Source organism: Bufo bufo, chromosome 5, assembly GCF_905171765.1.
Source record: "Bufo bufo chromosome 5, aBufBuf1.1, whole genome shotgun sequence".
In the NCBI taxonomy this organism is placed as follows: domain Eukaryota; kingdom Metazoa; phylum Chordata; class Amphibia; order Anura; family Bufonidae; genus Bufo; species Bufo bufo.
In genome coordinates this window covers 545,617,166-545,643,255 of record NC_053393.1, presented here as the reverse complement: position 1 = coordinate 545,643,255, position 26,090 = coordinate 545,617,166, and the positions used below count along the sequence as shown (strand labels likewise).

The following is a 26,090-nucleotide window of genomic DNA, read 5'->3' as shown; positions in this document are numbered from 1 at the left end:
GAAAACCCCTTTAATGAGCCAGGAATTTTGGAGTAAGTACTACCACTGTCCCAAGGAGTGTTCTCTCCACTCTGCTAATAGGACACACAACCTACAGTGATCTGAAACACCCGCCACGACAACCCCTCTAAGCTTTATTTCCTTTCGCTCCGGACAAGCCCTTTAACCCCATACGTTTTACAGGAGCCGCAACGATAAGCCATCGTGTTATCATAAGGATCGACCCAAAGCTACACGTGAAGACTACCCGAAATCCGAGAACAGCACAGAAAGCAGCAGAACGTACAAAGACGAAGCAAATCTAACAAGAGAGGTGAAAAGGGAGACGTCCAGGGTTGCGGAAGGTCCGGCCGAGGGTCCGAGGCCAAAATCTAGCAGGATTGTACGAGGGATGATGTCTGGTCCGATTGCCAGTGTCCAGGAGGTGAGTGACACCGGACACAGCGTCTGTATTTATCTGTATTTGGGAAAGATGGGTGACAACCAATATGGCCGCCATAAGAGCTCGCAGACACCAAGTGTCCCATCTCCCTAGCTGTTATTTCTGAATGGCGAGTTTATTGCTCAATGTGCGGTCCAGAAAATGGGACCGTTAGGACCCATTCACACGACCATATGCGGTCCGTGCCCGTATTGCGGACCGCAGTCAGCACGTGTGCGCAATATATACGGGCACCGGCTGCGTGAATCCTATAATGACTTGAATGAGTCCACAATCTGCAAGATATGGCGTGTTGCGTAACGGAGGCACGGATCAGAAGCCCACTGAATCACTACGAAGCGCTTACGTGGGCTTTCGGGTTCTTTCCTCCACACCGTAAAAGATAAGCCACGTCCTATCTTTTGCTGTATATTGCGGATCGCAGACCCATTCAAGTCACCGTAATATAGGGTTCACGCCGCCGGTGCATTGCGGACTGCTATTTATAGTCCACAGCACGGGGAGCACGCGCTCGTATGAATGAGCCCTTAAGCAGATTTGCTGTTCGTGAGTTTGGGGGTCCGCAGTCAATTGCTTTATGTAAAACCTTCACACTGTCATTTCTTCCTCAGGAGCCCCTGAAGAAGAGGGGGCAGAGACGCTCCTCTGCATCTTATCAGACCGTCCTGGCCAAAGACGATCCCCTGATTAATGGTCGAGTAGGGACGACGAGCAGCCCCCCAAATCCTGCATTGCAACTAGGCAAAGAATTTTCTGCCAAATTATTGATCGCCTCTTCCACTAATTCAGTGCCCAGGAACCCGTCCGTCACTTCTGTTACTAAGCAACAGCCCCACAGCTCTGCGGGGGAGGGAACAGAGAGCGCGGCGGACGCCTACAGGGACTTCAAGATGAGACTTTCCGCAGGAGCAGAACAAGAAAAACGTCAAAAGCCATCGAAGAGTGAAGGTGTAGACGGTTCCAGAAGGTGGGTGCATCGGCTGTATACTATGTACCACCCGCTGTATACTATGTACCACCCGCTGTATACCACGCTGATGTGTGATAAGAATACAGGAGTCGGTACAGTCGGGCTTAGTGAGGAAAATGTCTTACCTTAGGTGCTACAATAATGGTTAGGTTTACACACTCAGTACACTTGTTCACACTGTATTATACCCCAGAGCTGCACTCAATATTCTGCTTGCGGAGTCTCTGTGTACATACATTACATTACTTATCCTGTACTGATCCTGAGTTACATCCTGTATTATACCCCAGAGCTGCACTCACTATTCTGCTGGTGCAGTCACTGTGTACATACATTACATTACTTATCCTGTACTGATCCTGAGTTACATCCTGTATTATACTCCAGAGCCGCACTCCCTATTCTGCTGGTGCAGTCACTGTGCACATACATTACTTATCCTGATCCCGAGTTACATCCTGTATTATACTCCAGAGCTGCACTCACTATTCTGCTGGTGCAGTCACTGTGTACATACATTACTTATCCTGTACTGATCCTGAGTTACATCCTGTATTATACTCCAGAGCTGCACTCCCTATTCTGCTGGTGCAGTGACTGTGTACATACATTACTTATCCTGCACTGATCCTGAGTTACATCCTGTATTATACTGCAGAGCTGCACTCACTATTCTGCTGGTGCAGTCACTGTGTACATACATTACTTATCCTGTACTGATCCTGAGTTACATCCTGTATTATACTCCAGAGCTGCACTCACTATTCTGCTGGTGGAGTCACTGTGTACATACATTACTTATCCTGTATTGACCCTGAGTTACATCCTGTATTATACTCCAGAGCTGCACTCACTATTCTGCTGGTGCAGTCACTGTGTACATACATTACTTATCCTGTACTGATCCTGAGTTACATCCTGTATTATACTCCAGAGCTGCACTCACTATTCTGCTGGTGCAGTCACTGTGCACATACATTACTTATCCTGTACTGATCCTGAGTTACACCCTGTATTATACTCCAGAGCTGCACTCACTATTCTGCTGGTGCAGTCACTGTGTACATACAATACTTATCCTGTACTGATCCTGAGTTACATCCTGTATTACACTCCAGAGCTGCGCTCACTATTCTGCTGGTGCAGTCACTGTGTACATACATTGCATTACTTATCATGTACTGATCCTGAGTTACATCCTGTATTATACTCTAGAGCTGCACTCACTATTCTGCTGGTGCAGTGACTGTGTACATACATTACTTATCCTGCACTGATCCTGAGTTACATCCTGTATTATACTCCAGAGCTGCACTCACTATTCTGCTGGTGCAGTCACTGTGTACATACATTACTTATCCTGTACTGATCCTGAGTTACATCCTGTATTATACTCCAGAGCTGCACTCACTATTCTGCTGGTGCAGTCACTGTGCACATACATTACTTATCCTGTACTGATCCTGAGTTACACCCTGTATTATACTCCAGAGCTGCACTCACTATTCTGCTGGTGCAGTCACTGTGTACATACAATACTTATCCTGTACTGATCCTGAGTTACATCCTGTATTACACTCCAGAGCTGCGCTCACTATTCTGCTGGTGCAGTCACTGTGTACATACATTGCATTACTTATCATGTACTGATCCTGAGTTACATCCTGTATTATACTCTAGAGCTGCACTCACTATTCTGCTGGTGCAGTGACTGTGTACATACATTACTTATCCTGCACTGATCCTGAGTTACATCCTGTATTATACTCCAGAGCTGCACTCACTATTCTGCTGGTGCAGTCACTGTGTACATACATTACTTATCCTGTACTGATCCTGAGTTACATCCTGTATTATACTCCAGAGCTGCACTCACTATTCTGCTGGTGGAGTCACTGTGTACATACATTACTTATCCTGTACTGACCCTGAGTTACATCCTGTATTATACTCCAGAGCTGCACTCACTATTCTGCTGGTGCAGTCACTGTGTACATACATTACTTATCCTGTACTGATCCTGAGTTACATCCTGTATTATACTCCAGAGCTGCACTCACTATTCTGCTGGTGCAGTCACTGTGTACATACAATACTGATCCTGAGTTACATCCTGTATTAGACTCCAGAGCTGCGCTCACTATTCTGCTGGTGGACCAGTCCTGTATGGAGACTTATCTGCAATGCTCCATGGGAAATGAATATGCAAAGAGGTATCTTCCAAGAAAGTACTATCTCACCAGCGCCACCTATCGAAGAGTTAAGATCCGTCTTTCGAACAAGCCATGGGATTTGACGAGAGAATATATCCAGGCCAGAATCCTACTCCGTACTGACGAGGGGCAGGCTCCCCCGAAACAGCTGTCTGCGGATGAATATTTGGCCTGGTTATATTCCCTTGTCAAATCCCAAGTCTTGTTGGTAGGTTGGGTCTTGACTCGTAGGGATCCACTTCCTTTGGGTGGCGCCGGTGAGCTGGTTCTAGGACAGTGATGGCGAACCTTTTACAGACCGAGTGCCCAAACTGTAACCCAAAACCCACTTATGTATCGCAAAGTGCCAACACAGCAATGTAATCTGAGCACTACAGTGCAGTATAGTATATCTTCCATGTCCTTTACCTATAATAGCCGCCTACATTCAGTGCGCTGCCTGTGCTGTTCATAGTGCGCCCTGCGCTGATGAATGGCAGGAAAAGTCTAATGCATATTGGTACACCATAGACTTTTTCCAGTCCGCGGGTGCCCACAGAGAGGGCTCGGAGTGCCATAGGTTTGCCACCACTGTTCTAGGACATACTTCTTTGCATATTCCAGGGCTGGTATGTATCGTAATTGGCCACTAGGTGTCACCACTTGCTCATAGATGAGATCCCTGGTTTTGTGTGTTTTGCACTTAGGGCTGCAGTAAACAATTATTTTAGAAATCGAATATTCTATCCATGATTTTTTTACGATTAATCGAGTATTCTAATAAGAAAACATGAATAAACTGTTTTCCTTTATAAAAACCTATCAGATCCCCTGCCTTCAGCTGCCACCCCAGTGCCACCAGCTTGCCTCCTAGTGCCAACTGCCTCCAGCTTGCCCCCCCAGTGCCACCATCTCCCTCTCCAAGCCATGTCCCCAGTGACAGTCCTTTCCTGTAGGGGCGCCGCTCCACAGCTCCTCCATCTTCTTCTGCGCGCGCTGCACTGACGGGTCATAGTGCGCGCTTACGTGCACTTTGACCTGACGATGTGTCAGGATCCAGTGCGGGCCGGCGGGTGACCACGGAGCGGTAAGTAATAGCAAGCGCTTCACTCCCGCTCCGTGGTCACATGACACAAACGAATCCTCGATGCAATTTTTTTTTTTTGCGTCGAATTACTTGATTAAATCAAGTAATCGTTTCAGCCCTATTTGCACTTGCTCTTTAGGACGCTGTTGCACAATGCAGCGTCCCCATGGAAACTGCGCGTGGTATGATACTAATGGCCGCGGTTTACAAGTTCTTGCCGCAAAACTGCCCCAAGTGCAGCTGAAGCCGGGAAGTTCGGCTGCCGCAGCTCGGCCACAGCGTTTAATAGAACAGTTATGTTAAAAGCCTTTCTCTCCAGCAGATAGTGCCCCCCCCCCCCCCCCAAATGTTAAAGTCCTGGAAAGTCCCTTTAAATATGACCTCCACATTTTCTGAGTCTAATTACAGAGTTGCAGTTTTCTGTGCAGACACCAGGGGGCAGCTCTTACCCGGTTTTCAGTTATTGAGGAGTTTATATACAATGTGTGGTTTCTTCTTCGGATCTTGGCCTGTCTTCTGAGGATTGTGGGGGCACATTGTGAATATTGCGGATCACTACATGGCGGGGGGGGGGGGGGATCCTGCTGTAGGGTCTCCACTGGTATAAGCTGTGATCACTGGGACATCATTATGCCCGTCTGTGTGTGGGGGCTACAATTACACATCTGAGGATCTTATGCTGCTCGAAAAAAGGGGTGACAACCTCAGCTGCGGGCTTATTGGTTGTCACCCAGCTTTTCCAGGGAATCCTGAGGGTCCAGCTTTCGATAGGCTGGTTTATCGTTGAGTTCCCTGGGAGCTGTATACATCTGTATGTGTGAGCTCCCCCTGGTGGTGACTGCAGGCAGCCAGAATTAGGATTATTCATTTATATAGCGCCATCGTATCCTGCAGCGTGGTACAGAGATTGCTGACCAATGCCCCTACGTTCATTACGGTATTCCATCAGTAGTAGCGGGTCGGTGTCAGTCGCCTGACCGCCTACTTCAGGTAAAGTGGCAGATATACCACACCCACTTCCCATTCCTAACCCCCGCCCACACAATTATCGTAACAAACATTGACCCTCCCCTTTCTCCCTCGAGTTGCGCCCCCTCTGGTGGAGTGGCAGACGGTCCGATACCAACATTTTACACTTTCATCCCTTAAAAATCCCAGTAAGTAGCTCTTCCCCACCCATATGGACCCAGGACACTTTCAGTTTCTTAGGTGTCATGGAGGGCGTCATGTGACCCATATCTGCTTTTAAAAGGCTGGGAGGAGGAGTGTATTTGGCCGATTATAGTCCCTCATGGGCCGTCCTAGAGGGGGAGGCGTCCTTAAGGTGCAGCCGCGCCCCCGAGGAGCCTTTAAGGTGCAGCTGCGCCCCTGGTCTTTGCTGTGTAATAAATGGAAAGCTGTTCCTGTGTGATGGAGGACTGGTTCTTGCTGGGAAAGCTGGGTGACGACCAACATGGCCGCCAACTCAGCGCCTCTAATCATAAGAGGGAGAGATCAATACCCAACATTCAGGACTTCAGAAGTGTTGGGTGCCGACCTGTGGGGCCCTGCTGCTTCTCACCCAGCTTTTCTGGAGGTCTGAATGACGTGTAATACAGTAACATAGCCCCCTAGTGTGTGCAGGTGTATCGCTGCATGGCCACCCGCTGGCAAGGGAAGATGGATTCCAAATTCTGTCCTTCTATCTGTAGTCACCCAGCTTTCCTGGGGTCCTGACTCGCACATGGCGGCAGTTCTGCCGTGACTCGCCCGCTTGTATTGTGCTATGTCCTGCAGGTCTCATTGGTAGTCACCCAGCTTTACGTAACCCCACAATGGCACTTTCATCAGTTGTCGGATGAGCTATACCCGTGGCCATAGTGCAGGTCACCCAGCTTTCCCAGATCCCTGAATGGCATGTGTAGATATGAGGCTTACAAAGCCCTGTATTGTCTCCTGCTTATTAGCCTGGAGAACGTGGGTGCCGCCCCCCCCCCCCCCCCCCTGTGGGAGCGGAGGGGGTGACTTGTGAGTGGTCACACAGCTTTCCCAGAAACGGATAAGTAGAGGACTTCTCCTCTGGGTTCTGAATGAGCAGCGTTTCCCTAGCACGTCCTGTCTGCTGCCTGATAAGCGGCGCCACTACTGGTGACCAGGGCGGGTTCCCATCGGCTGGAAGTAACCAATGAAGGCTTTCATTGAATGACAGCAAGCGGAGATCTTGGAAGGCATTGATGCAGTGTGAGAGTTGGAATACCCCTTTAAAACCCCGTGCGCCCTGGGCTTTCCACACACAACGTGAATGGCATCCGCTATCTCACTTGGGTCTTCTTTACTTCTCCTGGAATTTATTTCATGAACTAGGAAGCTCTGGATGAGCAGAGCTATAGGGAATAGATACATTGATTTGCAGCAGTTTTATTTCACAACCATATTTGCACAAAAATTTGCAGTTTTGAAAAGGAGCGCTGAAAGTAGGTGGGGCTAAGCGGTAGGGGGCGTGGCCAGCAACTTTCTGACCTTTATTATTACTGATGCCTTAAAATGGCGCAGATCCGTGCTCGCGGGTAACCGGAGTGGATTAGGCCAGTCCACAGATACACCTCATATATTGGGGAGCGCACACCTTGTGATGAATGTGGCGCAACTTAAGGCTACTTTCACATTAGCGTTTTTTGCGGATCCGTCATGGATCTCCAAAAACGCTTCCGTTACCATAATACAACCGCCATGAACGGATCCGGTTGTATTATGTCTTCTATAGCCATGACTGATCCGTCTTGAACGCCACTGAAAGTCAATGGGGGACGGATCCGTTTTCTATTGTGTCAGCGTTTTTCTGTGCGCGATGGGGACGCAACCAAACGGAACGGAATGCATTTTGGTGACTCCGTTTCGTTCAGTTCAGTTTTGTCTCCATTGACCATTTTGGGTCCGGGGCGTTTTTTTAATATTCCATCATGCATTTATTTATTTTTTATTTTTTTTCAGTTCATTTACTGGTGTTTTTAATCCGTAGCCATCCATTGTTTATTTTATTTTTTTGCTTGAAAGAAAGCATTTTTTATGTGTGTTAGTTTTTTATGGTGTCTTTATATTTTCTTTATATAGATTCACAGATGAAGTGACATCAGAGTGGGGGGGGGGGGGCACATACTTTCCTGTTTAAAAACTCATGGGTTGCAGAAAAAAAACATAAAACTCTATTTGTAAAAAGTGCCATAAAAATGCAACAAATGCACCCCAAAAACCACCAAACAACATGTGACTGAGGCCTAGGTTCTGTGGGGGTCCGATTCTCGCCACTCCCGCCGGTCAGCTGTTTAACCACCTCCGGACCGCCTAACGCAGGATCGCGTTCCGGAGGTGGCAGCCCTGCGCAGAGTCACGCATATATGCGTCATCTCGCGATGGGCGAGATTTCCTGTGAACGCGCGCACACAGGCGCGCGCGCTCACAGGAACGGAAGGTAAGAGAGTTGATCTCCAGCCTGCCAGCGGCGATCGTTCGCTGGCAGGCTGGAGATGTGTTTTTTTTAACCCCTAACAGGTATATTAGACGCTGTTTTGATAACAGCGTCTAATATACCTGCTACCTGGTCCTCTGGTGGTCCCATTTGTTTGGATCGACCACCAGAGGACACAGGTAGCTCAGTAAAGTCCCACCAAGCACCACTACACTACACTACACCCCCCCCCCCGTCACTTATTAACCCCTTATTAGCCCCTGATCACCCCTGATTACCCCATATAGACTCCCTGATCACCCCCCTGTCATTGATCACCCCCCTGTCATTGATTACCCCCCTGTAAAGCTCCATTCAGATGTCCGCATGATTTTTACGGATCCACTGATAGATGGATCGGATCCGCAAAACGCATCCGGACGTCTGAATGAAGCCTTACAGGGGCGTGATCAATGACTGTGGTTATCACCCCATATAGACTCCCTGATCACCCCCCCTGTCATTGATTACACCCCTGTCATTGATCAACCCCCTGTAAAGCTCCATTCAGACGTCCGCATGATTTTTACGGATCCACTGATAGATAGATCGGATCCGCAAAACGCATCCGGACGTCTGAATGAAGCCTTACAGGGGCGTGATCAATGACTGTGGTGATCACCCCATATAGACTCCCTGATCACCCCCCTGTCATTGATTACCCCCCTGTAAAGCTCCATTCAGATGTCCGCATGATTTTTACGGATGCACTGATAGATGGATCGGATCCGCAAAACGCATCCGGACGTCTGAATGAAGCCTTACAGGGGAGTGATCAATGACTGTGGTGATCACCCCATATAGACTCCCTGATCACCCCCCTGTCATTGATTACCCCCCTGTAAAGCTCCATTCAGATGTCCGCATGATTTTTACGGATGCACTGATAGATGGATCGGATCCGCAAAACGCATCCGGACGTCTGAATGAAGCCTTACAGGGGCGTGATCAATGACTGTGGTGATCACCCCATATAGACTCCCTGATCAACCCCCCTGTCATTGATCAACCCCCCTGTCATTGATCAACCCCCCTGTCATTGATCAACCCCCCTGTCATTGATCACCCCCCTGTCATTGATCACCCCCCTGTCATTGATCACCCCCCTGTCATTGATCACCCCCCTGTCATTGATCACCTGTAAGGCTCCATTCAGACATTTTTTTGGCCCAAGTTAGCGGAATTATTTATTTTTTTTCTTACAAAGTCTCATATTCCACTAACTTGTGTCAAAAAATAAAATCTCACATGAACTCACCATACCCCTCACGGAATCCAAATGCGTAAAATTTTTTAGACATTTATATTCCAGACTTCTTCTCACGCTTTAGGGCCCCTAGAATGCCAGGGCAGTATAAATACCCCACATGTGACCCCATTTCGGAAAGAAGACACCCCCAGGTATTCCGTGAGGGGCATATTGAGTCCATGAAAGATTGAATTTTTTGTCCCAAGTTAGCGGAACGGGAGACTTTGTGAGAAAAAAATTAAAAATATCAATTTCCGCTAACTTGTGCCAAAAAAAAAAATTTCTATGAACTCGCCATGCCCCTCATTGAATACCTTGGGGTGTCTTCTTTCCAAAATGGGGTCACATGTGGGGTATTTATACTGCTCTGGCATTCTAGGGGCCCCAAAGCGTGAGAAGAAGTCTGGGATCCAAATGTCTAAAAATGCCCTCCTAAAAGGAATTTGGGCACCTTTGCGCATCTAGGCTGCAAAAAAGTGTCACACATCTGGTATCGCCGTACTCAGGAGAAGTTGGGGAATGTGTTTTGGGGTGTCATTTTACATATACCCATGCTGGGTGAGAGAAATATCTTGGTCAAATGCCAACTTTGTATAAAAAAATGGGAAAAGTTGTCTTTTGCCAAGATATTTCTCTCACCCAGCATGGGTATATGTAAAATGACACCCCAAAACACATTCCCCAACTTCTCCTGAATACGGCGATACCACATGTGTGACACTTTTTTGCAGCCTAGGTGGGCAAAGGGGCCCATATTCCAAAGAGCACCTTTAGGATTTCACAGGTCATTTACCTACTTACCACACATTAGGGCCCCTGGAAAATGCCAGGGCAGTATAACTACCCCACAAGTGACCCCATTTTGGAAAGAAGACACCCCAAGGTATTCCGTGAGGGGCATGGCGAGTTCCTAGAATTTTTTCTTTTTTGTCACAAGTTAGTGGAAAATGCTTATTTTTTTTTTATTTTTTTTTTCATACAAAGTCTCATATTCCACTAACTTGTGACAAAAAATAAAAAGTTCCATGAACTCACTATGCCCATCAGCGAATACCTTGGGGTCTCTTCTTTCCAAAATGGGGTCACTTGTGGGGTAGTTATACTGCCCTGGCATTCTAGGGGCCCAAATGTGTGGTAAGGAGTTTGAAATCAAATTCTGTAAAAAATGACCTGTGAAATCCGAAAGGTGCTCTTTTGAATATGGGCCCCTTTGCCCACCTAGGCTGCAAAAAAGTGTCACACATCTGGTATCTCCGTAATCGGGAGAAGTTGGGGAATGTGTTTTGGGGTGTCATTTTACATATACCCATGCTGGGTGAGAGAAATATCTTGGCAAAAGACAACTTTTCCCATTTTTTTATACAAAGTTGGCATTTGACCAAGATATTTATCTCACCCAGCATGGGTATATGTAAAAAGACACCCCAAAACACATTCCTCAACTTCTCCTGAATACAGAGATACCAGATGTGTGACACTTTTTTGCAGCCTAGGTGGGCAAAGGGGCCCACATTCCAAAGAGCACCTTTCGGATTTCACAGGTCATTTACCTACTTACCACACATTTGGGCCCCTAGAATGCCAGGGCAGTATAACTACCCCACAAGTGACCCCATTTTGGAAAGAAGAGACCCCAAGGTATTCGCTGATGGGCATAGTGAGTTCATGGAAGTTTTTATTTTTTGTCACAAGTTTGTGGAATATGAGACTTTGTATGAAAAAAAAAATAAAAAAAAAAATCATCATTTTCCACTAACTTGTGACAAAAAATAAAAAATTCTAGGAACTCGCCATGCCCCTCACGGAATACCTTGGGGTGTCTTCTTTCCAAAATGGGGTCACTTGTGGGGTAGTTATACTGCCCTGGTATTCTAGGGGCCCAAATGTGTGGTAAGGAGTTTGAAATCAAATTCAGGAAAAAATGAGGAGTGAAATCCGAAAGGTGCTCTTTGGAATATGGGCCCCTTTGCCCACCTAGGCTGCAAAAAAGTGTCACACATCTGGTATCCCCGTACTCAGGAGAAGTTGAGGAATGTGTTTTGGGGTGTCTTTTAACATATACCCATGCTGGGTGAGATAAATATCTTGGTCAAATGACAACTTTGTATAAAAAAATGGGAAAAGTTGTCTTTTGCCAAGATATTTCTCTCACCCAGCATGGGTATATATAAAATGACACCCCAAAACACATTCCCCACCTTCTCCTGAGTACGGAGATACCAGATGTGTGACACTTTTTTGCAGCCTAGGTGGGCAAAGGGGCCCATATTCCAAAGAGCACCTTTCGGATTTCACAGGTCATTTTTTACAGAATTTGATTTCAAACTCCTTACCACACATTTGGGCCCCTAGAATGCCAGGGCAGTATAACTACCCCACAAGTGACCCCATTTTGGAAAGAAGAGACCCCAAGGTATTCGCTGATGGGCATAGTGAGTTCATAGAACTTTTTATTTTTTGTCACAAGTTAGTGGAATATGAGACTTTGTAAGAAAAAAAAAAAAAAAAAAAAAAATCATCATTTTCCGCTAACTTGTGACAAAAAATAAAAAGTTCTATGAACTCACTATGCCCATCAGCGAATACCTTAGGGTGTCTACTTTCAGAAATGGGGTCATTTGTGGGGTGTTTGTACTGTCTGGCCATTGTAGAACCTCAGGAAACATGACAGGTGCTCAGAAAGTCAGAGCTGCTTCAAAAAGCGGAAATTCACATTTTTGTACCATAGTTTGTAAACGCTATAACTTTTACCCAAACCTTTTTTTTTTATCAAAGACATGTAGAACTATAAATTTAGAGCAAAAGTTCTATATGGATGTCGTTTTTTTTGCAAAATTTTACTACTGAAAGTGAAAAATGTCATTTTTTTGCAAAAAAATCGTTAAATTTCGATTAATAACAAAAAAAGTAAAAATGTCAGCAGCAATGAAATACCACCAAATGAAAGCTCTATTAGTGAGAAGAAAAGGAGGTAAAATTCATTTGGGTGGTAAGTTGCATGACCGAGCAATAAACGGTAATAGTAGTGTAGGTCAGAAGTGTAAAAAGTGGCCTGGTCTTTCAGGGTGTTTAAGCACTGGGGGCTGAAGTGGTTAAAGGGTCCGCAGGGCTCGCCCTCTCCTCCCCCTTATCTTATATAGTGGTGGTGGTGCAGGGATGAAGCTGCAATACTCTGCACCGCTGCTTCTATGTAGATGTAGTGCAGGTTGGCAGGAGCGTCAGATAGGGGGCGCTGCAGAGCATCGGTAACCGGAATATCAGACGCCGGGTGCACTCGGGGCCGTACAGATGATCTGTGTGCACATGTGGTGTGGGAATGACATCCAGTCCTGAAATAACCCGGCACATTTACTACTTCCTCGCTCTGTGCCAGCCTGACATCCTGCGGGCCGCGGACCCCTCGTAAAGCCAAGCATGTGTTTCCAGCCTGTGCTGACGCCAGTACCCGTGTGTTGGCAGACAGGAAGCCAAGGAAGAATAGTGCGGCCTCCTCCAGCACCTCTACAGCCGGCCCGTCCTGGGAATAGGGGGCCAAGGACTGGACGCAGCCCCCCATACTGCCAAATGCTGATCGCGCGAGGTGTTCCTTCCGGACTGACCCCCCCCCCCCTCATGCGACTATTCACCTGTGCTAGCACTTAAGTCCATAAGTGTTTGATCTCTGGGGGTCCGACTGCTTAGATCCCCAGCAATCACGAGAACGGGGGCACAAAAGTGATACTGCCTATGAGAATGGAGTGGTGGTGCACACGTGCGTAGAAGCTGCGGACACGGGGGCGCACAACCACCGCTGCATTCTCTGGGGCAGTCGTGTCCGTTCTGTACCCTTCTGGATGAGTGGAGTGGCTGCACGCACGGGTGACCTTTGCTCGTTTCATATAGGGCGAGGCAGGACCCTGCTTCTCATGTGGCTGGAGGACCCCCATAGATTAGACGTCTATCCTCCATCCTGTGGACAGGTGATAGGTTTACATCCTGGAGGAATCCCTTCAAAAGGAACCTTTTTGAAGTTTTAAGTGTCCCGGTCAATCTGTCCTAGTCAGACCTGGTGCATTGATTGACGTAGAACTGAAAATGTGCGCATGCGCAGAGTGTTGGCCCTCGTCTTCATCTGCACATGCACCAGTCCTGATTTCACTTATGGGGCCATCCCCAAAATCAGCGGCTCTACCTACACCTGAGCACGCACATGCCAATTGACAGTCCAGGCGTGGGCTTAATATATTGACCAGGGCTCCTAGACGGTCTGAATACGCCCAGTGGACACTCGAGCCTTCGTTTTCATGTGGCAAGTCCGCAGCGCTAAAAATGATTAATCTTCGGCGCGGGAGCGGTTTATAGCGCCACCTGCTGACAGGTTCCCTTTAAATAATGAAATTCTGATCATGCAGGAGATTTGGAGCTTTGCATCAGAAGAGTGGCGTTGCGGCTGCAGCAAAGACAGATCGCTGCTCTGCACAGGACCTCCTAAAATAGTACGGCGAGGGTCCGCCATCTCTGGAGAGCGGCGCTGCTGCGGGGAACGTTCTGTTCTCTGGGACAGGAAGCATTCATGGGACATATAGGGAAGGAGAGGCCGGAGCGGAGGACACAACTCATTGGTCTGGATGGAGTTTATGATTTCCTTTTCTGTGTCTTGGGAAGTTCCTGAGGATGTAAGCGATATATATGAGGGACAGTAAGGCAGCGGGCTCCGCACACAGCGATCTCTCCGTCATCTGGGAAAGCTGGGTGACGAGCGGTACGGCTCCGAAATGGGCTCGTGCACACAACTGCAAATCACGGATTCCGGGTGCGTTTATGCCACATTTTCTTTTCCACTAGAATAGGACATGTTCTATCTTTTTTGCGGGGCCACGGAACAGACGTGCGGATGTGGACAGCGCATGATGTGCAGTCTGCCTTTTCTGCGGCCCCGTTGAAGTGCGTGGTTCTTTTCATCCGATCTCTAAAAACTGCGGACCAAACATACAGTCGTCTGCATGGCTTTGTGATGACCGGATCGTTGGGGGGGGGGGGCTCTGACTTCCGGCGGCACCCATGACCATCCGTGGTAGCAGTGCCTGGGCAATGTCCTGTCCATTGGTCACGTGGCTGTTCTGCAGTTCAGTCCCAGTCAAGTGAATGGGTCTGAACTGCAATACCAAGCACAGCCACTATACAGCTGACGGCGCTGTGCTTGGCATAGTGTGAGGAGGCCACAGCGCCCGTCCATTTCTGTCGGACCCAGATACTGAGGACCTATCCTGAAGACGCAGTGAACCACGGCTGGTGACTTTATTCTGGGACGTGACCCTGTAAAGTAATTGTCTCCCCCTTTCCTTCTGCATTTTAGAGGCTCAGCTAAGTTGGCGGTGTTGTGTCCTGTTGCCAAGTAGCAGCCAGCAGAATTGTGAATGCAGCTCTGGACTATAAGGCCACACTTAGTCGTCCTATATTTGTACAGTACAATGCGCGTGAATGCGATTTTCACAAGCCGGCGGTCACACTGTGGGCAAAGTGCAGATCTGAGGCCGTGCCCGTCCTGTCTGATGCAAGTGGAAATTAGATTGTGAGCTGCGCGGCTCATGGACATTGATTTCTACCTTTTATATACACATATAGGGGCCCCCAGGCCCTGGTAGGGCTGCAGCATGTGCTTAATAAGCCCTCGGGGGAGGGTCTACAAGTGTCTAATGCTCATCACATTGCTTGGGGCTTCCACCTTTTGGCGTTCCTGCCTGGGATAGGTTCATCTTGTAAAGTGATGATATTGCTAGGATATCAAGGGATCTAACTTTTGGGACCCCCACTAGTCCCGCGTCTGAAGGAGCTGCAGGGTTGATTTGATTTCAGCTCCTTCATTGCACCTCAGGCCTCTGGGCGTGTAAGAGAACCTTCAGTCGGGGCCCCAATATTCTTGGAAAACCAGTGAAGGGGCCACAGCACCAAATCAGCGCAGCCGCCCATTTATTCTAGAGGTCGGCCCCCTCACCAATCACAAGGTACCGGCATATTCCATCATCTATAAGGGTGCATTCACAGCTACCAGTGAATCATGTTACCATCTACTTCTGTGGCGGGGCCCCTTCTCTAGCAGAGGGCCCCTCGCACCAGCTGCAGAAGAAGATCAGCGCCCGGAGCAGACGTCCCCAGTCGGATCATTACACTTAGTGTCGTCTGTGAGACGTCTTCAAAGAGAGGACGTCTCGGACAATAGGAAGTGTCAGAGAAATGTCAGCAGCTCCTCAGAAGACCTCCTGAATGTGCTGGTGGAGGGGGGACGGGGACCACCCTCATCCCTTTGGATCTAACCTCGGGCGCTGCAGCTATTTATTTTTTCAATAATTCCACCCAATTCTCTCTTATGCCCCCCAAACAGTAGTGCCACCTCACGAGAGTGATGCCCCTTTAGTGACCCTGACACATTATGTTGTCTCCCCCCCCCACCCCATGTGATGCCCCTTAGTAGAATGTCGCCTAAGTGCCCCCCTCACAGCAAGATGATCCCTTGGTGCCCCTCCACACAGGATGGCACCCCCAATGGCTAGTTTCACACCGGCAGGCTATTGATGATGAGATGTCAGGATCCGGCACTGCCACTCGCCGCTCCCTTTCACTATAATGGGGACCGGCGGAGATCCAGCCGCAACCCGACGAACGTGCCAAGAATTGGCCGGATGAAAACTGATGTGCGCAGCGCTTTTCATCCGGCCAATTCTTGACATTTGCCAGGTTACGGCAGTAATGGATCTGGCTGGTTATTCCTGCCCGGAACAGCCTGCTGGATCTACAAAACGCAGATGTAAAACAGGTCTTAAGTGGCCCCCACGTGTTATGATGTACCCTTGAGTGGCCCCCACGTGTTATGATGTACCCTTGAGTGGCCCCCACGTGTTATGATGTACACTTGAGTGGCCCCCACGTGTTATGATGTACCCTTGAGTGGCCCCCACACGGTATGATGCCCCGTATTGCCTCTCTTTTGAATACTCGCCTACCCGATGTTCCCCCGACAGAGCAGAGCAGGTCTGTTCCGCAGCGATTGCGGTGAACCACTGACGGCAGTGGAACGGTGAGCAGGGAGCTGACGGCTTTGCCTCACTATTCTACTGTATCTGCGTCCCGAGGATGCAGATACAGTTGAAGGCAGAACATGCAGGGGTCCGGACAGCTGGCATCTGCGGTCCGCCAGTTAAGTACCCCTGGTATAGTAGAGAATGGTGGACTCGTAGTGGGAACGTCTCTGGCTCATAGAGGCCCCCCTCCCCACGCTGACATCCATATGTACCATCATAGTAATCCCGGAAGCTGGCACTATTGCATTGGTCAGTCTCGTTCTGCGTCTTCTTGATGGTGGTCTCCTCCTCGGTCACCTTCAAAGGGTTTCTGTCACCACAATGTTTGCTATTAAACAGGCTGACATTATACATGTGCAAATGTATGCCGGGGAAATCTCGCGCCTGCGCCATCCCGTTCACTTGGCCTGCGGCGAATACTGCACCGGACGGCGCAGGCGCGCGATTTCCCTGGCAGACAGAGACCAACATTGGCCCGGCCCTGCCAATCAAGAGTAGAAGGGCGTGACATGAGGTGGGAGAACGGAGCCTATAGGAGCAGGTGCAACCGCTCCCAGAGGCTAATTTGCATATAATAAAAGTTATAAATGCACAAAAACAGGGGAAAACTGAAAAAAAGAATAGCAGAGTTAAATTCAGGTGACATTTGCTCGTGTATAGTGTTAGCCTGTTTAATAGCACAAATTGTGGTGACAGAAGCCCTTTAAAGGGGGTCGACACTTTGGACAATAGACTGATCACCGAGTGTCCTCCTGCTAAACCTGTGGAGGAACCTAGCAGTAAGTGTTTTCCCTGCAACGCCTCCGCAGGAGGAATGAAGTATTACACAATGTCCCTTCACATCAATGTGTTGTCTGTGTAATGCAGGTCCTCCAGAGGTGGGCATCTAGAGCAGAGGACCCCCCTGATGATGGCTCAGAAAGGGGTTTCTATACTGGACAATCCCTTTAAAGGCGCATACACCTTATTTCTGTAGCAGGTAGGGTCTGTATTCGCCCATGAGACCCATGTGCTGTGGAGAAAGTGTGTTCAGTACAGGGTGTTGGTGGGAACGGCACAAATAGCCGTCGTGACAATAGGTGACCTTGGAGCTGCAGACACTTTTCCTGTGGCAGCGAGACGTTCTGCGAGCGGCCGCCACATACACGATGTTATTACTTCTATATGATAACCTATAACCCGTCTGTTTCCTGCAGGAAGTCATACACATCTATTACACGGGAAGATGGCGAAGACGACCTGCGGCTGGGTGAGCGCCTCGTACGGTTACTAGAGGGGTCCACAACGTGCGGGGGGTGGGGGCCCGGATAAGTCATTATAATACGGTACGGCAGAGCACTATAGGGCCACATCTGCTGTACCGCTAGTCGGGGTCCACATGAGGCAGAATTGTTGAAGGGGTGTTCAGGATTATTCCAGGGGTATTCTTTCACAAACAGCGCCGCACCAGTTCATAGGTTGCGTCTGGTATTACAGCTTGGGCCCCATTGAAGTGAATAGGGCTGACCTGTAATGGCGTGCACAGCCTGTGGGCAGGTGTGGCACTGTTTTTGGGATATGGCATGGTGGCTCAGTGGTTAGCATTGTTGTGTTGCAGCTCAGGGGTCCTCAGTTTTTAAAGGGGTTGTGCAGAATATCCTCAGGATAGATCATCAATATCAGATCGGCGGGGGTCTGACACCCGGCACCCCCTGACGATCAACTGGTTGAAGAGGTAGGGGTGCTGCTACTACTTCAAAATTACCTGTGCGCCCTCTACTTTGCAGCGGGTGCACAGCGGCTCGTCCCATTCACTTGAATGTTAGCAGAAGGTGTACTTGCGCTGCGCGGCGTCTACAAGTGTGACCACGCGCAGGTCATTTTAAAGAGAAAGTAGCACTTGCCCGAGCGCCCCTAACTCTTCCAGCAGCTGATCGGCGGCTATCCCAGGAGTCAGACCCCCGCTGATCAGATATTGATGACCTGTCCTGAGGATATGCAATGTGTGAACATGTAAAGCAGGGCAGGGGTTATCCAGTCCTGAAGAGCCGCACGGTTTTCTTCAGCTCCTGAAACGTGCTTGCCTTTGAGCGAGCAGTAGGGGAGGGCTTCTGCTGCAGCCAGTTGCCTTACAGTCAGGTGGGGAATTGCTGATCTCACGGGAGAGATATGAAATTCTAGCAGAAGGAGCCGGGTATATTTAATCTATTTCATTTAGTGTTTGTGTGTCGTTAAAAGATATCAACACTATCCACTATAACAGTGACATCTACAGCACCCCGCCCCCTTAACAGTGACCTCCTCACCCCTTAACACTGACATCCTCCCCACAGTGCCCCCTCCCTTAAAATTGGACCTCCACAGCAGCCCACCCCCTTATCTTTGACCTTTACAGCAGCCTTCCCCTTTAACAGTGAGTTTCACTCCACACCACGCCCTTGACAGTGACCTCCACAGGGGCCCGCCCCCTTAACAGTGGCCTTTACAGCAATCTGCCCCTTAACACTGACCTCCATAGCGGACCATCCCCTCAACTGTGACCTCCACAGCAGCCTGCCCCTAGGGTGGCCAGAGGTCCGGTTTTAGGCCGGACAGTGCGGCTTTCAGACTCCCTGTCCTCAGTCTGGCGCAGGGCCTGGACGGACACAAGGATGTCCTTTTGAACAGCTCACTCTCAGACAGCGGCACCGTGCTGTCTAAGCGTGAGCTGCAGGAGAAAGTCACCCTCCCTCCCTCCCCTGCAGCTGGCAGAAGTTGATTTTTAACTTCATTTTTTCAATCCGTGTCGGCTGAGGAGTGGGAGGGGGTGTGTACTTTTTAACACCTCACTCTCAGACAGCAGCACCGTGCTGTCTGAATGTGAGCTGCAGGGAGAAAGTCGCCCTCCCTCGGGGCGTCGCTTAGTGGGACCTGGGGGCTGGGTTTTAAGTTCATCTTTTGAGGGTGGACACATTGTGGCAGGGGGCGTGTCTGGGCTCCTTCCTGCAAGAGCGACGCCCCTCTGGGCACCTTACTGGCTCATTTGCATACCAAATAAACTGTATTTTCAGAGGATAAAAAGATCTATTGCTGGAACAAAGGCACATCTTGAAATAAGGTACTAAGTGCTATTAGGCCACGGCTTTACTGCAATAGCGATTATCCTGGTGACAGATTTCCTTTAAAGCTCTCCTACAGCAGTGAAGATAAATGGCTGGGTTGTTATGGGAACCTGGAGTAAAACGGTGTATGTGGAGGCTGGAGGACCTGCGAGCTTCTATTGGCTGATAAGGGTCATGTGACCAAGCTTATATTGGCTAATGCATTTTTAGGGAATATCTCAGGAACGGTACGTCCTAGAGAGCTGAGACCCAGCACAGTCCTCTCCTGAAATACTCTGTTCTGCTGGAGGCCCCGCTCTTCCCAGTCTGTGACTTACCACAGGAGCAGCACAATCCTCTCCTGACATACTCTGTGCTGCTGGAGGCTCTTCCCAGTCTGAGTATTTCAGGAGTGATGATGCTGACACATTGTAGCAGGTCCTGCTCTACCTCTCTGTATAATACCTCTCCTCTCACCCGCTGTTTTTCGCTTCCACCTTCAGATGACGTGGAGGAAGATTTGCTCTCGGATGATTCAGCCAAGATCCCGTCTCTCCTCACGAGAAGTAAATCTCAGGTCGAAGGAAAACCGATAGATTTGCAGCAAGCGACGGTAAGCGGAAGACGTAGTAATGTATGTAAGTGTGGAGGGGGCGCTATCTTAAAGATGTCCCCCAGGGGACCCCACAGCCTCATTATTACTGGCAGGACTCCTAGTATAATCACCGGTCCCACGATTCCCTGCTTTACAGCCCGCCTCCTGGTTTATGAATAAAATGCCAGAACTGTAGTGTGGACTGACACCTGCTCTGAATGCTCATTCTCTCTGCTGCAGGAACTAAAGAAGCTGCTCTTCGGTTCGGCTCTTCGCTGCTTCAGTGAGGAATGGAAAGTTCAGAGTTTTACTTTCAGTAACACCAAGAACCTGAAGTACGGCATTGTACAGAAAAAGGTAATGCTGTCCGTGTGCCCCTGTGTACCCCCCAGTCACACGCTATTCACATGCGGGGGGGACCCTGTCACCCCCATCTCCAGTTTGAGCTCTGCATGTCTTTATATAGGCAGTAGAGGGCTCCAGTACTGTCCTTGTGGGGGGGCAGCGCAGACGGAAAAAGGTAGAGCGGTCCTTAAAGGGGTTGTCGGGGGTCAGAGCTGAACCTGGACATACCCATAATGTCACGCAGGCAGCCCCCCCCCCCCCCCGACATGAGCATCGGGGCAGTTCATGCTCCAAAGTTCTCCTTTGTCCTGCGCAGGATCGCGCAGTGCTAAAGGCCGCCCATCAGTGCTGGTGACGTCACCGGGCTCACTGCTGGGCGGAAGCCTCCCCCCGGCAGCCCCCCCCCCCGATGCTCTCCCTTGATCTGCGCAGGGCAAGGGCTCTTTTATTTACTATAAGGCCTCATGCACACGACCGTTCCGTTTTTTGCACCTCACAAATTGCGGATCCGCAAAACACGGAAGCTGCCCGTGTGCCTTCCGCAATTTGCGGAACGGAACAGGCGGCCCATCGTAGAAATGCCTATTCTTGTCCGCAAAACGGACAAGAATAGGACAGGTTATATTTTTTTTGCGGGGCCAAGGAACGGAGCAACGGATGCGGACAGCACACGGAGAGCTGTCCGCATCTTTTGCGTCCCCATTGAAGTGAATGGGTCCGCACCCGAGCCGCAAAAACTGCGGCTCGGATTCGGAGCAGAACAACATGTTCTGTGTGCGTGAGGCCTAACACACTGCCGGGCGGAGGTTTTCACCAGATCGTTTTACAGGCTAGGGCAGCACTAAAGCCTGCCCATCAGTGCTGGTGACGTCACCGGGCTCAGTGCTGGGCGGAAGCCTCCCCCCGGCAGCCCCAAGGAGAGCCCGGTTTGTCATTGGAACTCCAGAAAATGCCTTTGCCTGCTCTTGTCAGGGGGGCTTCCTGGGTGAATTTCTGGGTATGTCCGGCTTCAGCGCTGAACCCGGACAACCCCTTTAACCACCTGCGTTAACCCCTAGCCAGAATAGGTGTAAACCCTTGTGACCCGTGTCCATGATACAGGGACAGTCTGTGTAAGGCCGAGGGGGTCATTTTGCTGTATTCATTGTGGGCACCGACCCGATTGGAAATCCCCTTTTATATTTCTGCATTCACCCCTGTTAAATTCATCATAGTGATACCAAAGCGGGTACTACAACCCTCATGAGGCATGACTAGGTGCACTTTGAGAGCATGTGCATTATGCCTTCTTTTCTAGGGTGGGTTGTGATTTTCAACATGAATGTCTCTTGTAGGGTGGCCCCTGCGGGGTCCTGGCTGCCGTTCAGGCCTGTGTGCTGAAGCATCTGCTATTTGGGAAGCAGTCTGATGTCAGGTGAGATGTACAACACGCGCCCCGCGTCTCCAGGTCCGGCATCGTCCGTCACACCCTATATGGGTGTTGGCTCCGTGTCTGGTGCCGCCGCTCACCCTGAGGTGCCATGTCGACCTGGTCATAGGGTGCTGCCCCAGAAAACAAGGGCCTCTAAGGTCAAGCTAATTGCTGAACATTACAGACCCAAAGCGTGAGGCTGCACTACTGAGAGCGTGTGATAACTGCGTGGATCAAAGTACATTTAAGGCTCTGGGGATTATCCCTGACACACACTGTACTGTGCAAAAGTTTTAGACCGGTGTGGAAAAGGTGCTGCCGAGCAAGAATGTCTCCAGAAATCGAAGTGTTAATGGTTTATTTTATCAATGAGCAAAATGTAACGCGAAGGAAGAAAAGAGAAACCTAAATCCAATCCGTATTCGGTGACCGCCCTTTACCTTCAGCCTCAGATCTTCTAGATACTTCCACCCAGTATATGAAGGAGCTCTGCAGGGAGGTTTTTCCAGGCGTCTTGGAGAAGTAACCACAGATGGATGTAGGCTTGCTCAGATCCTTCTGTCTCATCATGTAATCCCAGACAGACTGGATGGTGTGGAGATCAGGGCTCTGAGGAGGCCATATTATCACTTCCAGGAGACCTCTACCCTGAAGATAGTTCTTAATGACATTGGCCGGATGTTTGGAGTCGTGTTCCTGCTGCAGAATCAGATGCCTCCCTGATGGTATCACATGATGGATAAGTATCTGCTTGTATTTCTCAGCACTGTGGACGCCATTAATCCTGACCAAATCCAGTTACTGAAATGCAGCCCCAAACTTGCAAGGGATCTCCACCATCTTCACTGCTGCCTTCAGACCCTCATTATTGTACCGCTCTCCACCATCTTCACTGCTGCCTGCAGACCCTCATTATTGTACCGCTCTCCACCATCTTCACTGCTGCCTGCAGACCCTCATTATTGTACCGCTCTCCACCATCTTCACTGCTGCCTGCAGACCCTCATTATTGTACCGCTCTCCACCATCTTCACTGCTGCCTGCAGACCCTCATTATTGTACCGCTCTCCACCATCTTCACTGCTGCCTGCAGACCCTCATTATTGTACCGCTCTCCACCATCTTCACTGCTGCCTGCAGACCCTCATTATTGTACCGCTCTCCACCATCTTCACTGCTGCCTGCAGACCCCCATTATTGTACCGCTCTCCACCCTCTTCACTGCTGCCTGCAGACCCTCATTATTGTACCGCTCTCCACCCTCTTCACTGCTGCCTGCAGACCCTCATTATTGTACTGCTCTCCACCATCTTCACTGCTGCCTGCAGACCCCCATTATTGTACCGCTCTCCACCCTCTTCACTGCTGCCTGCAGACCCTCATTATTGTACCGCTCTCCACCATCTTCACTGCTGCCTGCAGACCCTCATTATTGTACCGCTCTCCACCATCTTCACTGCTGCCTGCAGACCCTCATTATTATACCGCTCTCCACCATCTTCACTGCTGCCTGCAGACCCTCATTATTGTACTGCTCTCCACCATCTTCACTGCTGCCTGCAGACCCCCATTATTGTACTGCTCTCCACCATCTTCACTGCTGCCTGCAGACCCTCATTATTGTACCGCTCTCCACCATCTTCACTGCTGCCTGCAGACCCTCATTATTGTACCGCTCTCCACCCTCTTCACTGCTGCCTGCAGACCCTCATTATTGTACCACTCTCCACCATCTTCACAGCTGTCTGCAGACCCTCATTATTGTACCGCTCTCCACCATCTTCACTGCTGCCTGCAGACCCTCATTATTGTACCGCTCTCCACCATCTTCACAGCTGTCTGCAGACCCTCATTATTGTACCGCTCTCCACCCTCTTCACTGCTGCCTGCAGACCTTCATTATTGTACTGCTCTCCACCATCTTCACTGCTGCCTGCAGACCCTCATTATTGTACCGCTCTCCACTCTCTTCACTGCTGCCTGCAGACCCCCATTATTGTACCGCTCTCCACCATCTTCACTGCTGCCTGCAGACCCTCATTATTGTACTGCTCTCCACTCTCTTCACTGCTGCCTGTAGACCCCCATTATTGTACCGCTCTCCACCCTCCTCACTGCTGCCTGCAGACCCTCATTATTGTACCGCTCTCCACCCTCCTCACTGCTGCCTGCAGACCCTCATTATTGTACCGCTCTCCACCATCTTCACTGCTGCCTGCAGACCCTCATTATTGTACCGCTCTCCACCATCTTCACTGCTGCCTGCAGACCCTCATTATTGTACTGCTCTCCACCCTCTTCACTGCTGCCTGCAGACCCTCATTATTGTACCGCTCTCCACCATCTTCACTGCTGCCTGCAGACCCTCATTATTGTACCGCTCTCCACCATCTTCACTGCTGCCTGCAGACCCTCATTATTGTACCGCTCTCCACCATCTTCACTGCTGCCTGCAGACCCTCATTATTGTACCGCTCTCCACCATCTTCACTGCTGCCTGCAGACCCTCATTATTGTACCGCTCTCCACCATCTTCACCGCTGCCTGCAGACCCTCATTATTGTACCGCTCTCCACCATCTACACTGCTGCCTGCAGACCCTCATTATTGTACCGCTCTCCACCATCTTCACTGCTGCCTGCAGACCCTCATTATTGTACCGCTCTCCACCATCTTAGCTGCTGCCTGCAGACCCTCATTATTGTACTGCTCTCCACCCTCTTCACTGCTGCCTGCAGACCCCCATTATTGTACCGCTCTCCACCATCTTCACTGCTGCCTGCAGACCCTCATTATTGTACCGCTCTCCACCATCTTCACTGCTGCCTGCAGACCCTCATTATTGTACCGCTCTCCACCATCTTCACTGCTGCCTGCAGACCCTCATTATTGTACCGCTCTCCACCATCTTCACTGCTGCCTGCAGACCCTCATTATTGTACCGCTCTCCACCATCTTCACAGCTGCCTGCAGACCCTCATTATTGTACCGCTCTCCACCATCTTCACAGCTGCCTGCAGACCCTCATTATTGTACCGCTCTCCACCCTCCTCACTGCTGCCTGCAGACCCTCATTATTGTACCGCTCTCCACCATCTTCACTGCTGCCTGCAGACCCCCATTATTGTACCGCTCTCCACCCTCTACACTGCTGCCTGCAGACCCTCATTATTGTACCGCTCTCCACCATCTTCACTGCTGCCTGCAGACCCTCATTATTGTACCGCTCTCCACCCTCCTCACTGCTGCCTGCAGACCCTCATTATTGTACCGCTCTCCACCATCTTCACTGCTGCCTGCAGACCCTCATTATTGTACCGCTCTCCACCATCCTCACTGCTGCCTGCAGACCCTCATTATTGTACCGCTCTCCACCCTCCTCACTGCTGCCTGCAGACCCTCATTATTGTACCGCTCTCCACCATCTTCACTGCTGCCTGCAGACCCCCATTATTGTACCGCTCTCCACCATCTTCACTGCTGCCTGCAGACCCTCATTATTGTACCGCTCTCCACCATCCTCACTGCTGCCTGCAGACCCTCATTATTGTACCGCTCTCCACCCTCCTCACTGCTGCCTGCAGACCCTCATTATTGTACCGCTCTCCACCATCTTCACTGCTGCCTGCAGACCCTCATTATTGTACCGCTCTCCACCATCTTCACTGCTGCCTGCAGACCCTCATTATTGTACCGCTCTCCACCATCTTCACTGCTGCCTGCAGACCCTCATTATTGTACTGCTCTCCACCATCTTCACTGCTGCCTGCAGACCCCCATTATTGTACCGCTCTCCACCATCTTCACTGCTGCCTGCAGACCCTCATTATTGTACCGCTCTCCACCATCTTCACTGCTGCCTGCAGACCCTCATTATTGTACTGCTCTCCACCATCTTCACTGCTGCCTGCAGACCCTCATTATTGTACCGCTCTCCACCATCTTCACTGCTGCCTGCAGACCCTCATTATTGTACCGCTCTCCACCATCTTCACTGCTGCCTGCAGACCCTCATTATTGTACTGCTCTCCACCATCTTCTCTGCTGCCTGCAGACCCCCATTATTGTACTGCTCTCCACCATCTTCTCTGCTGCCTGCAGACCCTCATTATTGTACCGGTCTCCACCATCTTCACTGCTGCCTGCAGACCCTCATTATTGTACCGCTCTCCACCATCTTCACTGCTGCCTGCAGACC

The 26,090-nt window shown here is 49.9% G+C and overlaps 1 protein-coding gene across 1 annotated transcript in view; it reads left to right on the top strand.

The window, feature by feature from the left end:
- MINDY4 (MINDY lysine 48 deubiquitinase 4) overlaps positions 1-26,090 on the top strand; it is a 77,260-nt gene that overhangs the window by 5,347 nt on the left and 45,823 nt on the right. Inside the window, exons 5-10 of the mRNA XM_040431359.1 lie at positions 184-424; positions 1,054-1,409; positions 17,679-17,731; positions 20,045-20,154; positions 20,377-20,493; positions 21,816-21,895. Of these exons, the coding sequence (XP_040287293.1) occupies positions 184-424; positions 1,054-1,409; positions 17,679-17,731; positions 20,045-20,154; positions 20,377-20,493; positions 21,816-21,895 (957 nt within the window). The remainder of the gene's footprint in view (positions 1-183; positions 425-1,053; positions 1,410-17,678; positions 17,732-20,044; positions 20,155-20,376; positions 20,494-21,815; positions 21,896-26,090) is intronic.